At 46.8% G+C, this 15,612-nt stretch overlaps 1 protein-coding gene across 1 annotated transcript; it reads left to right on the top strand.

The window, feature by feature from the left end:
* The first annotated feature begins 14,451 nt into the window (after positions 1–14,451).
* LOC119565156 (putative olfactory receptor 52P1) lies at positions 14,452–15,390 on the top strand. Its single transcript, XM_037889600.1, has one exon. The coding sequence runs from the start codon at positions 14,452–14,454 to the stop codon at positions 15,388–15,390; it is 939 nt and encodes a 312-aa protein (XP_037745528.1).
* The last annotated feature ends 222 nt before the right edge of the window (positions 15,391–15,612 follow it).

Below are 15,612 nucleotides of genomic sequence, written 5' to 3'. Positions count from 1 at the left end.
GAGCTGCTGAAATTAAATTTGTGTTTGTGATTTGTGACCTTTCCTGGCCCCGAGTGCATGTGGGTGGCTCTCAGGGTGTCTTTCCCCTGGGGAGCCACAGAACTGCAGCCTGGGTGTCACAACCTTCGATTAGTTTTGTTTCCTGCTGTTGTTATGTAACTTCAGGCATCTCTTCAATGAAAAGAACCACTGATCTTTTTAGATGCTGCACCCCATATTCTTCATAGTGATATTATTATGATATCATTATAGCATAAATATGATGCATTTTATGCAAGATGGGTCATTTAAGAAGTCAATGGAAAAGATATGATTTGTTGAATACCATTATCCTATCTGTATGCAAGTATCATTTCTGTATCTGAAGTTATGCATATTGACTATATATCTGTATTTCAAATGTAGTTACACCCAGATGCCTTCAGTCTAGATAGCTGGTTGGGGAGCCTCTATTCAGGGTAACGACCTGTACAATAGGGCTTAAGAGAAACTTAACTCCTACTTGGGGAGCCTTCCTGAGAACGCTCCAGACAGCCTGTAAGTAATGGATGCTATGACTCTACAAGGGCATGTGACCAGGCCACAACTCATCAATATTCAGGAATGAGAAGGGTTAGCTGCAGAGTTCCTGACACGTGTCTCTGCTTACGCTTGTCAGTTAACACCTGTAACTTATGTCCCAGACAAAGCTGGGTGCCTGCAAGAAAGTGTCTCACCAAAAGTAACACGGGAAGTAACAGAGGTGCAGGCCTGTAGCCCTAAATACCAAGACCCTTGTGCATTCATCCCATTCTTTTGAGCACAAAGTCATAGCCCAGCATGATAATGTCTGTTTCCATGGAGGAATCTTGGCTCATTTCCAACACAGGTATTCCATCGTGGATCAGACCTGTGGTCCATCTAGTCCAGTGTCCTCTCTTTGACAGCGAGAGCCCTACATGCCACAGAAGAAGGTGTAAGAAACCCAGCAGTGCGTGGATGGGGGGATGACCTAACATTCCCGAGGGTGTCACCCTAATGCCTAACAGCTAGAGATTGCCCTGAAACAAATGGGTGCATAGGCTTTCCAAAATATTTATTTAGCTGTAACTATTGTAACTGGATCGTTTCACTATCCATGTAAATGTCCAAACCCTTCCTGATTCTTGCTTAGCTCACAACCTCAACTACCTCTTGTGGCAATGAGTTCCTGAGTCTAATTAGGCATTGAGTGAAGAACGCATTCTTTTTTATCTGTTTTGAATTTGCCGTGTTCCAGGTAATTGAATATACTTTTGATCTTGTGCTATGAGACAGGGATAACACATTATCAGTCTACTCTCTACCAGTCAATATTTTAGAGATTTTTCTCATGCCCCTCTAAATCATCTCCTTTGTAAGGTAACAATCCCAGTCTTTTCAACCTCTCTCCATATAAGAGGTTCCCTGGACTCTTGATCATTCTCATTGCCCTTGCCTGAACCCCTCTAGTTCTGCAATATCCCGTGTGAGAAGGGTGCCCAGTACTACACAGAGGAGTCCAGAGGAGGGTGAAACATTGACTGACTGATCTCATTGCATTTTATTTACTGTAAGATTCTCCATCCCGCTCCTGGATCCCAGTGATTTGCTTAGTTTCTGTCCGTGCTTGTGCTGTGAGCAGGTGTACCACACAGAGCTGTGTACCATCACACCAAGATCCCTGTCCTGAGTTCATACAATTAAATTAGAACCTTGTATGGTGTGTGAGGACTTTGAGCTTTTCTCTCCAATGGGCATACATGAGGCAATGTTTGCCATCAAAGTTCATCTGCCATCATGCTGCCCATTCATCTGGCTTGGTTAGCTCCCTCTGAGGGCTTCTCTGGACTTCAATCTGACCTAAATAATCTGGTGCCATCTGTAAATGTTGCCACCTCACTGCTCACCTTCTTTTCTAGATACTTAATAACTATAAAATTTTTACCCTACTATTTGTTATAAAGTGTGTAAACCCCCTTGCTCTGCTTATCTCCCTTCACAGGCACCTTGAGCATTTCTGAGCCCAATCAATGCATCGACAACCTCATGACATCCCTTTGCATGGAAGATGCTCACATCTGGATTTCCATCCCTTTCACTATGTTCTATATTATCGGCCTGTTGGGAAATTTCACGCTTTTTTTATTGTAGGGAAAGAGCAGACCCTGCACAAGCTGATGTAACTCCTGCTCTGCCTGCTGGTGGTCACTGTAATTGGCACATCTACTTCCATCATGCCAAATGCACTGTGTATATTTTGGTTCAATTTGAAAGGCACTACTGTGGGTGGTTGCCTCACCCGGATGTTCTTCATTCACGTGGGTTCTGCTATGCACTCAGCCGTCCTTGTGACAATGGCCTTCGTTCGCTATGTTCCATATGTAACCCTCTGAGATACACCACCATCCTCACCAATTCACGAACAGCTAAGCTAGGGCTCGTGGGTTTGATATGAGCTGTTCTCTTCATTCTGCCCCTGCTTCTGCTCCTGAGCAGGCAGCCATTCTGTGCCAACGGCATTATCCCCCATACGTACTGCAACCACATGGCTGTGGCAAAGATTTTGTGTGGTGACGTCACAGTCAACAGGACGTATGGCTTGGTGCTTCCATTTGTATTCAATGGGTTAGACCTGATGCTCATTGCCCTGTCCTACAGTCTGATCATCAGGGCTGTCCTTAGAATCTCTTCCAAGAAAGCCCACCAGAAAGCTCTCAACACCTGCGCAGCCAACATCTGTGGGATGCTGATGTCTTATCCTTCCTTCTTCTTCTCCACTCTGACATACCGGTTTGGTCAGGGCATCACTCCCGACATTCACATCATCTTGGCCAACATCGATTTCCTCATCTCCACCACGCTCAACACTATCATTTATTTGGTTAAAAACAAAGAGCTTCATGAGAAAGTGGGCAAATACACCTGCAGAATGTATTCACCTGGGGGTCACTAACTTTAATTCTGTGTGACAAGAGAGGGACAGGATACTTCCTCGTCAATCATGATCTGTCCCAGTTTGGCTGAGCTCAGCATTGTGGAAGTTTAAAGTCTGAGAATCTTCTCACACCTAATGTCTTATCACACCATTACCAAGTCCCAAGGTCTCTCCTTTGCTGAGTTCCCTCTCTCTGACCATCACCTGATCTCTTTTAGCATCACCCATCAGCCTCCACCTCCACACACCCTGTCACTCCACCTTTCCATGACTTCCAGACCACGAGAAGATACTGCAGCTTTCTGAAGCCAGGTGGCTTTCCATTAGAGCCTGTTTGAACAGGGTTCTTGATCAGTTTGATGAACTGAAGCTATGCTTTCTGATAGCCAAAGACAAGGAAAGCAAGTACAATGCTGGACTTTTTTAACATATGTACAGTGATCCAATGAGCAAATTATTTTCTGATTTTTCTACGTCCAATCCTTCAGAAAGGATAAACCAAAAGTTTCCATTGGAAAGTGCTAATACAGGAAAGGTGCTGCAGAAATTGAGGACATTCTGCTAGAGCTTATTGGTAAGAGTTGTGAAACTGTTCGCTTTTGAGAACTGGACTGTGTTACCCTGGATTTGAAGGGTGTGTACTCCAGAATTTGATCAAGCCAATTGCAACCATATGATTTGAATTCAGACTCTAGGAACTAATAAAATAGAAAACCACACAGTTTAGGGTTAATTGGAAAGCAGGGCTTTAGATGCAAGGCAAAATCTAGCTGGCAGTTTCTGCTAATCAGAATGGGAGGAGTGGACAGACAAGTAAATAAGTGAGAATGAAAGAAGATAAATGGATGAAAACCTTGAATCTACATACCTCTGATGTTAGAAGTTTATTGAAAGTTAGGAAAAGTGATAATCAAGTAAGGGTCACTATGACCTATGTGTTTTGTAGACGTTATAAACAATTACTAATACAGTATACTTTGGAGCAGTTCTCTGAAGCCATCCTGAGAGACATTTTTCCTCACACCCTCTCTCCCCACTGAGTGAGCAACTGGCCACTGCGAACCTGCTGTTAATTACTCAGTACAGATCCAGATGTTAGGTAAATATCTGGGATGTTCTAAACCTATTGCTTATGTCTTTGTGTGCTTAAATCTAATAAACTGCAGCGTTAGACAAGAGCATGCTTACTTGCATTTAATCCTTGATCAGACAGAATTACTGTGTTCCCATTGATTTATTCCTGACATTCCTTGGAGTGAAATACTTAAGTTGCCCCTGCTGGGGGTTCTCAAAAACCTGGATAACAGACTGATGTGTTAAATTACGACATTGCCTTGGAGTCCAATAACTTACCGCTTTGCACAGTCGATTATGGAGTCGCTTTCAGCTGAACTTTCAAAATACACACTAACCATTCCCATTGTCAAAGACGTCAAAAGTAGGTGTCAAGATTAATCTTGGAGTTTGTGAAACAGATGAAACAGAGTATCGGGGGTAGCCGTGTTAGTCTGTATCCACGAAAACAACAAGGAGTCCTGGTGGCACCTTAAAGACTAGCAGATTAATTTGGGCATAAGCTTTCATGGGTAAAAAAACACTTCTTCAGATGCATGGAAACACTGAAGAATGTATTGGACTGTGTTCATTGTGTGGGGTCTTTGCTCTTCCATGTTTCTCCAGGCAGGTCTGGAAAGCCTTTGGCTGCTTCTCAGACAGCAGTTCAATGGGAGAAAACTTGGAGGCTTCAGGCACCTTCCTGAAAGCAGAAAGGAGATGGGGGAAGAGTTGGTGCCAGTGTTTGGATTCCGAGGCTAAAAAAATTCTTTAACTTCGCCATCAAACTTCTGTGAAATCGCTCCACCAACCCATCAGTTTGGGGATGGTAGATCAACGTTCCTAATGTTCTTACTCTCATTTAGGCTGCACAGTTCTTTCATTAGTTGCAAAGTAAAGTTAGGTCCTTGATCAGTAAGAATTCCTTGGGGTATTACCACCTGGGAGAATAATTTCATAAGCTTATTTGCTCATTTGGTTCATGGCTAGAGTGCTAGAATTATACGTAGAGGGCAATAAACCTGGCTGCGTGCCTTTGTCACCGAACTGTGCTTGTGTTTTTTCTTTATGAGCAACATTGAGGTCTGCTGAATTAGCAGGTTGCTTTATCTGTGAATACTGATAACACTGGAGCTCCAAGGACAGAAGCACTGAGCAGCCTGAACCGTGTTACCGAGGCAACAACATTCCACCATTTTCCATTCCAGTTGTTATGCACGTAACAACGGCTGGCTGACACTCTGAGCCCAGGGGTGAAGAACTCTACGGTCTGGAGCAAGTCAGCGACTGTTGTGACTCCTGCCCAAAGTGCGGCCACTGCCTCAGTCCCTGGGGTTCCACCACTTCCCCATTCACCGCAGCGAGTTGTTCATGGGCCTGGCTAAGGGTAGGATTGTCATGGACTTTCAGAGAACATTTTCCATGTCAGCCCTGGGGCGGCAGAGCCAGAGCTGTCAGCTGGTGAAGGCCCCCAAGCTCTCAGCTGCCATAGGTCGCCAAGGCCCCAGTAGGTCTCAGCCACCATGGGCGACAGGGGGACCCCATAGTTATGTGCTGCTGGGGCTGTGACAGGGGCCACAGAGCTCTGAACTGCTGGGGCTGTGGTGGAGGCCATGGAGCTGTTAGCTGCAGCAGCAGCAGGGGCTGGACACTTCCCCTTCCCAAAGTGGGGCTCAGGCTCTTATCCTCCCAACGGGGCAGTAACCATCCCCCTGTCATTGCCCCCCACCGATTTTTTTAGTATAAGTCACAGACAGGTCACAGGCCTCCGTGAATTTTTGTTTCTTGCTTGTGACCTGTCTGTGACTTTTACTAAAATTAATTGTGACAAAATCTTAAACTTAGGCATGACTGATCATCTGGTCTGCCCCTCGTTCCTGAACAAAATTGTGTCATGGGCCAGGATCGCCACTCCCCAGCTAATCGCATTCTGGATGCTGTCGAGGGCTGTGGTCATGGCAAGCCCACTAACCTGGCTGGACGTGTTCCCCACAGCACCAGCTTTTTCCTCCCCTGTTCCTACCAACTCTGCTAGTTCTACGCATATGCTCACCAGGGTGCCAGCCTCCATCTTCCCAGTCAGCCATTCCCACCATTCATTTACAACTTCACCAAAGTGGTTTCAGTCCCTCCCCAATGTGACCAGAAAGGCCAGATACTGGAAATAATTTCCCTAATAAGTTTATTGGGGTTTAGCACAACTAAGCTTCCACACAAGAATTCCTTTATTAGTCCAAAGGGAAATTGGTGTTGATTACATCCAAAATACAATTACAAGCAGATACACACTTATGTGTTATAGAATCATAGAACTGGAAGGAACAACAAGAGGTCATCTAGTCCAGTCCCCTGCACTCAAAGCAGGACTAAGTATTATCTAGACCTTCCCTGACAGGTGTTTGTTCAACCTGCTCTTAAAAATCCCCAATGATGAAGATTCCACAACCTCCCTAGGCAATTTATTCCAGTGCTTAGCCACCCTGACAGTTAGGAAGTTTTTCCTAATGTCCAACCTAAACCGCTCTTGCCGCAGTTTAAGCCCATTGCTTCTTGTCCTATCCTCAGAGGTGAAGAACAATTTATCTCCCTCTTCCTTGTGACAACCTTTTATGTACTTGAAAACTGTTATAATGTCCCCTCTCTGTCTTCTCTTCTCTCGACTAAACAAATCCAGTTTTTTCAATCTTCCCTCACAGGTCACGTTTTCTAGACCTTTAGTCATTTTGTTCCTCTTCTCTGGACTCTCTCCAATTTCTCCACAGCTTTCCTGAAATGTGGTACCCAGTACTGGACACAATACTCCAGTTGAGGCCTAATCAGCACAAAGTAGAGCGGAAAAATTATATCCTAGCAACCGTACAACTATATGCATTAGCTAAATATTCATCACAGGATCAGGCTCGCGAAATACCTTCCATCATGGCGTGACTCTGGAGGGGTAAGGAAAACCTGTGAAAAAGGAACCCCTAAACATTTTGCTCTTTAAAAGCCATCTTGCGTCAGATCAATGGTCCATCTAGCCCAGTATTCTGTGTTTTGACAGTGTCCAATGCCAGGTGCTTCATAGGGAATGAAGAGAACAGGTGATCATCAAGTGATCCATGCCCTTTCAGCCCTTCCCAAGTTCTGGCAAACAGAAGAAAGGGACACCATCTCTGCCCATCCCGACTAGTAGCCATTGATGGACCTAACCTCCAAGAATGCTTTGGACCTATCCTGTGGGACTCTTTGCCAGAGGATGCTGTGAAGGCCAAGACTGTAATAGATTGGAAAAGCACAGGGGCAGTAGGCACCAGAATCCCACTGAATGCTGATGGACACGGCACCTAACTCACATCTGTGCCTCTGAACATCTCCCTCCACCCTCCGTCTCCTAATTGTACCTGGTGCGGTTACTCTAGCAGTCCCCAGGCTTCAGGGCACATGCTGATCACTGAAGGGGCTCAGGAAGCTGATCCTCCACATGGTACGATATTGCATTATGGAGAGGAGGTTATAACTAAGGAGGGGCAAGCAGATGCGAGGGGCTATTATTCTGTGTTTGAAACAAGGATGAGCGAGAGCCTTTCCATGTGCATGTTGTGTTTTCAGGGATTCAGCAGAGAGCTCGTCAGCCGGGAGGGGAGGAGAAGATGCTCACATTCTATGACAATGGGCAGCAGCACAGAAATGCTGATAGATAAATAAGTGCATCTAAGTGTTGGCTCTTCCTTTACTTTCAGGTGTTTCCATAGTGCTGGATGATTCAATCAAGTCTGCAAGACTAAATTTGCCCTGACAATCTGAGCCTCTGTTATCGGAGAATCATTTCTTTATTCCCGGGGGAGGCTCTCAGGCTGAATTTCTGAAGGGTCTATTTTCGGCTCTTCCCACTGCTCAAGGAGCCAAGAGAATTGTCTGGGAGTCCAGGATAACTGAAAAGTCTGCAGGGACTGTACAGGGGAATGATAAATGTTGCTCTCCAGCACAGAGAGTGTCAGACATTTGAGATTCATACACTGATTCTTGGGGCCCTGTCTTTCTGTCGCCGTAAGGAGATTTCCTCTCTGTGCTGAGTGGGATTTTGGTGAGTTAACAGTTTCTGCACTAAAGTTAGAACTAAGAGTTCAAGGGTTCAAGTAAAAAAACCATCTGGGCAGGAATTCACCAGCATGGCGACTTGAACTGTTTAGTATTGTCAGAAACAACAAGGGGTTGACCTGGTAACACTGGAATTATAACTGAACTGGAAATGGTTTAGACAAATATTTGTTTTTAAGAGAAGTTCCTTGTGTCTGACTGTGTCCTTCTATCTGTCTCAGTAGCTTCCTTTTTTGGTTTATGTGGATTTTCCTCTGGTTCGCTCAAGTTTTCCAATTCAACAATTTCACTGCACTGTTAAGAAGTGCAGCCAAAGCCTCTGCAGCGGGTATTTGTGTTACCAGAAGGATCACAACAAGAAAAGGCCACACACTGGTCAGATTCTGCTCTCACATTCTGCCTTCACTGGGTCACTCCAGATTGATGCTGGCCTCCCTGAGAGAAATATCAGGGCCCAGGTGTTTTGAGATCCTCATCTTTTATGCCAGGTCTCAGAGCACCACATGAACTGGGGGTTTCCTTCATACTCTTTCAGTGCCGTACAGAACAGCGCTCTCTGGAGCAGGATGTGAAGCTGTGATTTTCAGAGCTCGGAGCCAAACCTTAATCACTAAAGGTGAAATCCTGGTCCCATTGAGTTCAGTGGCAAAACTCCCAACACAACCAGGAGTTCACCCTAAATCCACATGTAGGGACTTAAATAAATGGCCGGATTTACATAAGCCATGAGCCTCCAATGACTTCAACTGGAATCGTCCTGTGGCCACTATGGACAGGTGAGCTCGTTCGGACCAAAGAAGAACTGACATGATACTTGCTGAAATCTGAAACTCACAGGCTTAGGGTTGAAAACAATCAGGGGAACAGTTTTTTTGTGGGAGGAGAGAGGTCTGCTCTCTCTCTGTGCCCCTGCATCTCTGCTTCTGGAGAGGATGAGAAGCAGCAAAAGGCAGTTAAAATAAAAGCATGTTTCTACCTTAGGGGAAACCAGGAGGTCCAGGAACACACTGTGTGTGTGGATGTGCAGGGGGGAGGGAAGGGGATGTGCAGTATCCAAATCACAGTGACGTAGAGTCCTGAAACGAGGGAAAATTGGGAATGCACATTCTGTCTAATGCACAGACCAAAGAGGCGCCATGAAGGTGGGGGGTGTCTGGGACTGTAAGAGAATGTGGACAACGCTGTAGCAGATTGTCTCTGACACCAGCCCCCATCCAGACCATTCCTCCTCCTGTGAGCAGCCCTGCTACAGCCTCAGGAAGGTATATCTGGGTTTCTGGTGGGCTGCAGTACTTTAAAGCTTTGTGTCATTTTGAGGAAGAGTTATTTACCCTAGGTCCTTTTAGTATCCACGTCCTCTCTCCCCCACCTGGGTCTGTCCCTCTCTCCTTCCCTGCAGAGGCTGAGCTGCTGCAGGGGTTCCCTTCACCCCAAGAAAGGCAATTCCAGCTTATCTCCTTCTTTCCCCAGTGCAGGCAGACAGTGAGTTTATCCCTAGTCTGAGGAGCTATTTCGGTGAGCTCTCTTTGTGGTGTCTGGCACCTGGTTTTGGTCCTGGATGAGGGGTATCACTGTGTGGCAGGGATGGAAGTTGTGGGGATAGGGGGGCCTACATGGACAAGTGGGAAGTGCTGGGGGTTCTGGGGGCAGGGAGCGGGATGACATAGACAGGCAGGCAGCGGTGAGGTTTATGAGGATGGGAAGAGGGGTGTACACAGAGAGATGGGCAGCACTAGAGAATGTGGAGGAAGCAGGGGGTGGACATGGACAGGAGGGCTGTACGGGTGGCTGTGGGGGTAGGCAGGGTATGCAAACAGACAGGCGGCACTGGTGGTTGTTGGGCAGGCAGGAGATACACGGATAGACGGGGCAGCGCTGGAGGTTTTGGGGCAGGCAGGGGGGTATTCACAGAGACGCGGCAGCGCTGGGGGTTGTGATGCAGGTAGGGGGTGTTCTCGGACAGGCAGGCAGGCAGTTAAACACTGTTATGTGGCCGCCTTACTTTCCCATCCACACATTTATGCGCCAACTTGATTGTCCATGTATGGTAGGCCCTCTTCCCACTACAGCTGCCAGTGTCTTCTCCACGCTCCCAGTCATCCCTGGCTCCCAGATCCTCTGAGCTGCCCCTCACTCCCCACAACACTTCCTCTGCTCGCTGTGAGGTGCCTCACGTCATGCGTGCTCCCTTGGCTGCGTGGAGATCAGTGACTGTGTATCACCGGCTTCTATGTAGGGGGGTCACGGTGGCTGCATGCTGCCCCTATCCCAAGCACTGGCTCCGCATTCCCATTGGCCGGGAATCTGCCAATGGGGGGGGGTGGAGCCCTCGGGCAACAGCCACTTGAAGCTGCTTGCGCGCCTCCACCTAGGAGCCGGACCTGCTCCTGGTCACTTCAGGCGCAGGGCGGTCCGCGGTGCCGGGACAGGTGGGAAGCCTCCCTCTGCACCCCAGCTGCGCTGCTGACCGGGAGCCGCTGGAGGTAAGTCAGCACCCCAATCCCCTGCCCCAGCCCTGAGCCCCAGCAAACCCGAAACCCCTTCCTGCACCCCAAACCCCTCATCCCTGGGCTGACCCCAGAGCCTGCACCCCCAGCCCAGAGCCCTGACCAGCTCCCACACCCCAAACCCCTGCCCCAGCCCTGAGCCCCCCAAACCCAGAGCCCCTCCTGCACCCCAACCCCTTCATCCCCAGCCCCAGACCAGAGCCTGCACCCCCAGACCAGAGCCCTGAGGCCCTCTGGCACCTCAACCCCCTGACCCTCCCTGAACCCCTCATTCCCAGCCCACCTCGCAGCCCTCACCCCCCACACCCCAACGCACTTCTCCAGCCCTGAGCCCCCCAAACCCAGAGCCCCTCCTGCACCCCAAACCCCTCATTCCTGGCTCCAAACCAGAACCTTCACCCCGAGACCAGAGCACTGACTCCCTCCTGCACCCCAACCCCCTGCCACACCCCAGAGCCCTATCCCACACCCTGAACCCCTCATTCCCAGCCGCACCCCAAAGCCCTCACCCCCACACCCCAACCCTCTGCCCCGGCCCCGAGCCCCTCCCACACCCCAAACTCCTCATGCCCAGCTCTGTTAGGTCTGGGGCATCAACAATTTTCTTCAACTGAGTCCCCAGAAAAAAAGTTTGAAAACCACTGCTGTGGAGCACACGCCAGAGAATTTCCCGAAAATAACACTTGGAGCAGAGCTTTTAGAGAAACCTCTCATCTAGTTTTAAAAATTCTCAGTGATGGAGAATCTGTCATGACCCTTGGTAAATTGTCCCAATGGCTAATTACTCTCACCGTTTAAAAAATGTACACCTTCTTTCCAGTCAAAATTTGATTAACTTCAACTTCCAGCCATTGTATCATGCTACATCTGTGTACGCCAGACTGAAAAGCCTACAATTAACTAGTTGTTCCCCAAGTAGGTAATTAGAGACTGTTGCAAGTCAAAGAGATCGAGCTCCTTGAGTCTATCAGTATAAGGCAGGTTTTCTAAACTTTTAATAATTCTTTTCACTCTTTTCTGAAACCTCTTCCTCTTGGACACCAGAACTGGACACAGGATTCCAGCAGCTGTAGCACCAGTGCCATATATAGAGGTAAAACAACTTCTCCACCCCTCCTTGAGATTCCTCTCGTTATCATCCCAGGATCTCATTAGCTATTTTGGCCACTGGGAGCTCATGTTTAGCTAATAATCTCTTCACGCCCCCAAATCTTGTTCAGAGTCATTGAGGTCCCCATTCTAGAGTCCCGTATCGAGGGATCATCACCTACATTCTTTGTTCCTAGATATAGATATCTACACAGCTATATTAGAACACACACTGTTTGCTTCGACCCAGTTTACCAACCAATTGAGATTGCTCTGAATCAGTGACCTGTCACCTTCATTATTTACAATCTCCCAATTTTTGTGTCATCTGCAAGCTTTATCAATATTCAGGCATGAGAAGGGTTAGCAGCTGAGTTGCTGACATGTCTCTCTCCTTACACGTGTCAGTTAACAACTGCAATTTATTGTGATGGGATCTCCGGGGTGCAGCCTGAGACTGTGGGACCGCTGTGCCCCCTGAACTCTCCAGCCTGGGCTGTCTCTCACAATGCTTTGCTAATGACAAGCAGTTACCCCTATAGGCACTGTGATCACTCAGCACAACATGTGGGCAGATTCACCAAACCCTTCAGGCAAACTCACTGGTAAAGGTAAACAGTAAAACAAGTTTATTGACTACAAAAGACGGATTTTAAGTGATTATTAAGTGATAGGCAAAAAGCCATAGTTAGTTACCAAAATAAAATAAAATATAAGCATAGAGTCTAAACTCTCAACACTATTAGACCGGGCAACATCTAGATTAAGCATTTTTTTTCTCATCACATTGGATATTGCAGTTCATAATACACAGGTTTCACCCTTGAAACCTGGGCCACTCTCCTCTGTTGGAGTTTTCCGTCTTCTGAGCATCCTTCTTGCGTCCAATGTAGGCCAGGGGGAGAGGAGAAAAGGCCAAGCTGGGGACACTGTGTTCTGTTTTATATCCTTAGTCCATGTGCTTGGAGAAGAGAAGTCCAGGCATGTTTGGTGTGCACGACAGAGTCACCAGACAAGGGCTGAGCAATTCCTTTGGTGTGGCCTTGTGCAAGCAAGTCATTGCATTGTAGCTCCCTTGCTGGACAATGGCTGTTGATGGTTGTTTGACACCCGCATGGGTGTTATTGACTTTTTCTTGCTGTTGTCTCTGGGGAGCTGCTGGTTCCCAATTTACAGCATCATTTAGTGACAACCATACAACACAATCTCACAATTTCATATACACTAATGATATCCACATTTAGCTAGAACAATTACTTTCAGCAGATCATACTTTCCCCTGATACCTCTCATGGCATGCTTTATATGCAATATCACAATTCTATATAAATGAGGAATATGGGGGTTACAGGGCACACCCCTAACGTATAGAGTATCACACATGTCTCGGATAAAGCTGGGTGACTGCAAAAAAGTGTCTTGCCAAAAGAAACAAGTTCAGCACAAAGTCATATCTCACCATGATAATATCTGTTTTCCTGGGGAAAAGTTGGCTCCTTTCCATGGGAATTACATCGTAGATCAGTTCTATGGTCCATGTAGTCCAGTGTCCTCTCTCTGACAGTGGCAGCCCCAGATGCTATGGAAGAAGGTGTAAGAAACCCAGCAGTGGGTGGATGGGGGGTTGACCTGACCCTCCTGAGGGTGTCACCCTTAATGCCTAACAGCTAGAGATTGGCTTGTGCCCTGAAACTCATGGACAGATACTCTTTCCAAAATATTTATTTAGCTGTAACTATTATAACTGGATAGTCTTACTATCCATAAAAATGTCCAAACCATTCTTGATTTTTCCTTAGCTCAGGGCCGTAACTACCTCTTTTGCTCATAAATTCCTGAGTGTAATTAAGCATTGAGTGAAGAAAGCACTCTTTTTTATCTGTTTTGAATTTACCACGTTTCAGTATAATTGAATGTCCTCTTGATCTTGTGTTACGAGACAGGAGAATACCTTCTCCATCTCCTCTTACCACTCATATTTTATAGACTTTTCTCATATCCCCTCTTAGACATCTCCTTTCTAAAATAACAATCCCAGTCTTTTCCACCTCTCTCCATATGAGAGTTTCCCCAAGCCCTTGATCATTCCCATTGTCCTTCCCTGAACTCCTCTAGTTCTGCAATATCCTGTGTGAGAAGGGTGCTCAGTATTACACTGAGGCGCCTAGAGGAGGGTGAAACATTGACTCACTGATCTCATGGCATTGTATTTACTGTAGGATTCCCAATCCCATAGAATCATAGAACATCAGGGTTGGAAGGGACCTCAGGAGGTCATCTAGTCCAACCCCCTGCTCAAAGCAGGACCAATCCCCAACGAAATCCCACTCCTCCTGGATCCAAATGTTTTGCTTAGTTTCTGTCAATGCTTGCAATGTGAACAGAGTTTCACAGAGCGGTGTACTGTGATGCCCAGATCCACCTACTGAGTTCATACAGTTAAATTAGAACCTTGAAAAATATTTGAGAAGTTCAAGCTTTTCCCTCCAACGGGCATAAACGTTGCAGTTACTGACATCGAAGTTCATCTGCCATCATGCTGCCCATTCGCTTGGCTTGGTTAGTTCCCTCTGAGGACTTCTCTGAACTTGACTATGACCTCAATAATCTGGTGCCATCTGTAAATATTACCACCTTACCGCACACACACCCTTCTCTAGAATGTTAATAACTATAAAATATTTATTGTACTATTTTTTATAAATCATGTAACCACCCTTGCTATGATTCTCTCCCTTCTCAGGCACCTTGAACTTTTCTGAACCAGATCAATGCATCGACCACCTCATGGCATCTTTCAACTTCACCCCCTCTGATGCTTCAACATTCATCCTAATGGGCATCCCTGGCCTGGAAACTGCCCACATCATGATTTCCATCCCTTTCTCTACGTTCTACATTATTGGGCTGTTGGGAAATTTCACAATTCTGTTTGTTGTAGGCAAAGAGCAGACCCTGCACAAGCCGATGTACCTGCTGATCTGCATGCTGGCGCTCACAGACATCGGCAAGTCTACCTCCATCATTCCTAAGGCACTGTGTATATTTTGGTTCAATTTGAAACGCATCACTGTGAATGGCTGCCTTGCCCAGATGTTCTTCCTTCATGTGGTTTCTGTTATGCACTCATCCATCCTTGTGACAATGGCCTTTGATCGCTACGTTGCCATATGTAACCCTCTGAGATATGCCACCATCCTCACCAATGCACAAATAGCTAAGCTAGGGCTCGTGGGTTTGATAAGAGCTGTTCTCTTCATTCTGCCCCTGCCCCTGCTCCTGAGCAGGCAGCCATTCTGTGCCAACCGCATTATCCCCCATACGTACTGTGAGCACATAGCTGTGGCAAAGATATTGTGTGGGGACATCACAGTCGACGGGACGTACAGCTTGGTGATAGTGTTTGTAGTCATTGGGTTAGACCTGATGCTCATTTTTCTATCCTATGGTCTGATCATCAGGGCTGTCTTCAGAATCTCCTCCAAGAAAGCCCACCAGAAAGCCCTCAACACCTGCACAGCCCACATCTGTGTGATGCTGACCTCTTATACTCCCTCACTCTTCTCTAACCTGACACATCAGTTTGGTCAGGGCATCGCTCCCCATGTTCACATCATCTTAGCCAACCTCAATTTCCTCATCCCCACCATGCTCAATCCTATCATTTATGGGGTCAAAAACAAAGAGCTTCGTGACAAAGTTGTTAAATACATCAACAGAATATGAAAGCCAGGGGCCATTGACTTTAATCCTGTCTGACAAGAGGGGGACAGGCTATCTCCTCATTAATCAAGGGTGCTCTGTCCCAGTTTGGCTGAGCTCAGCATTGTAGAAGTTCACAGTCTGAGAAGTTCCTCACACCTAACATCTTATCACTCCATCACCAAGCACTATACTCTCTGTTGCTGAGTTCCCTCCCTCTGACTATCACCTGAACTCTTTCAATAT

Source organism: Chelonia mydas, chromosome 1, assembly GCF_015237465.2.
Source record: "Chelonia mydas isolate rCheMyd1 chromosome 1, rCheMyd1.pri.v2, whole genome shotgun sequence".
Lineage (NCBI taxonomy): Eukaryota > Metazoa > Chordata > Testudines > Cheloniidae > Chelonia > Chelonia mydas.
The sequence above is the reverse complement of the archived record's forward strand: the minus strand, read 5'-3'. Positions and strand labels throughout refer to the sequence as shown.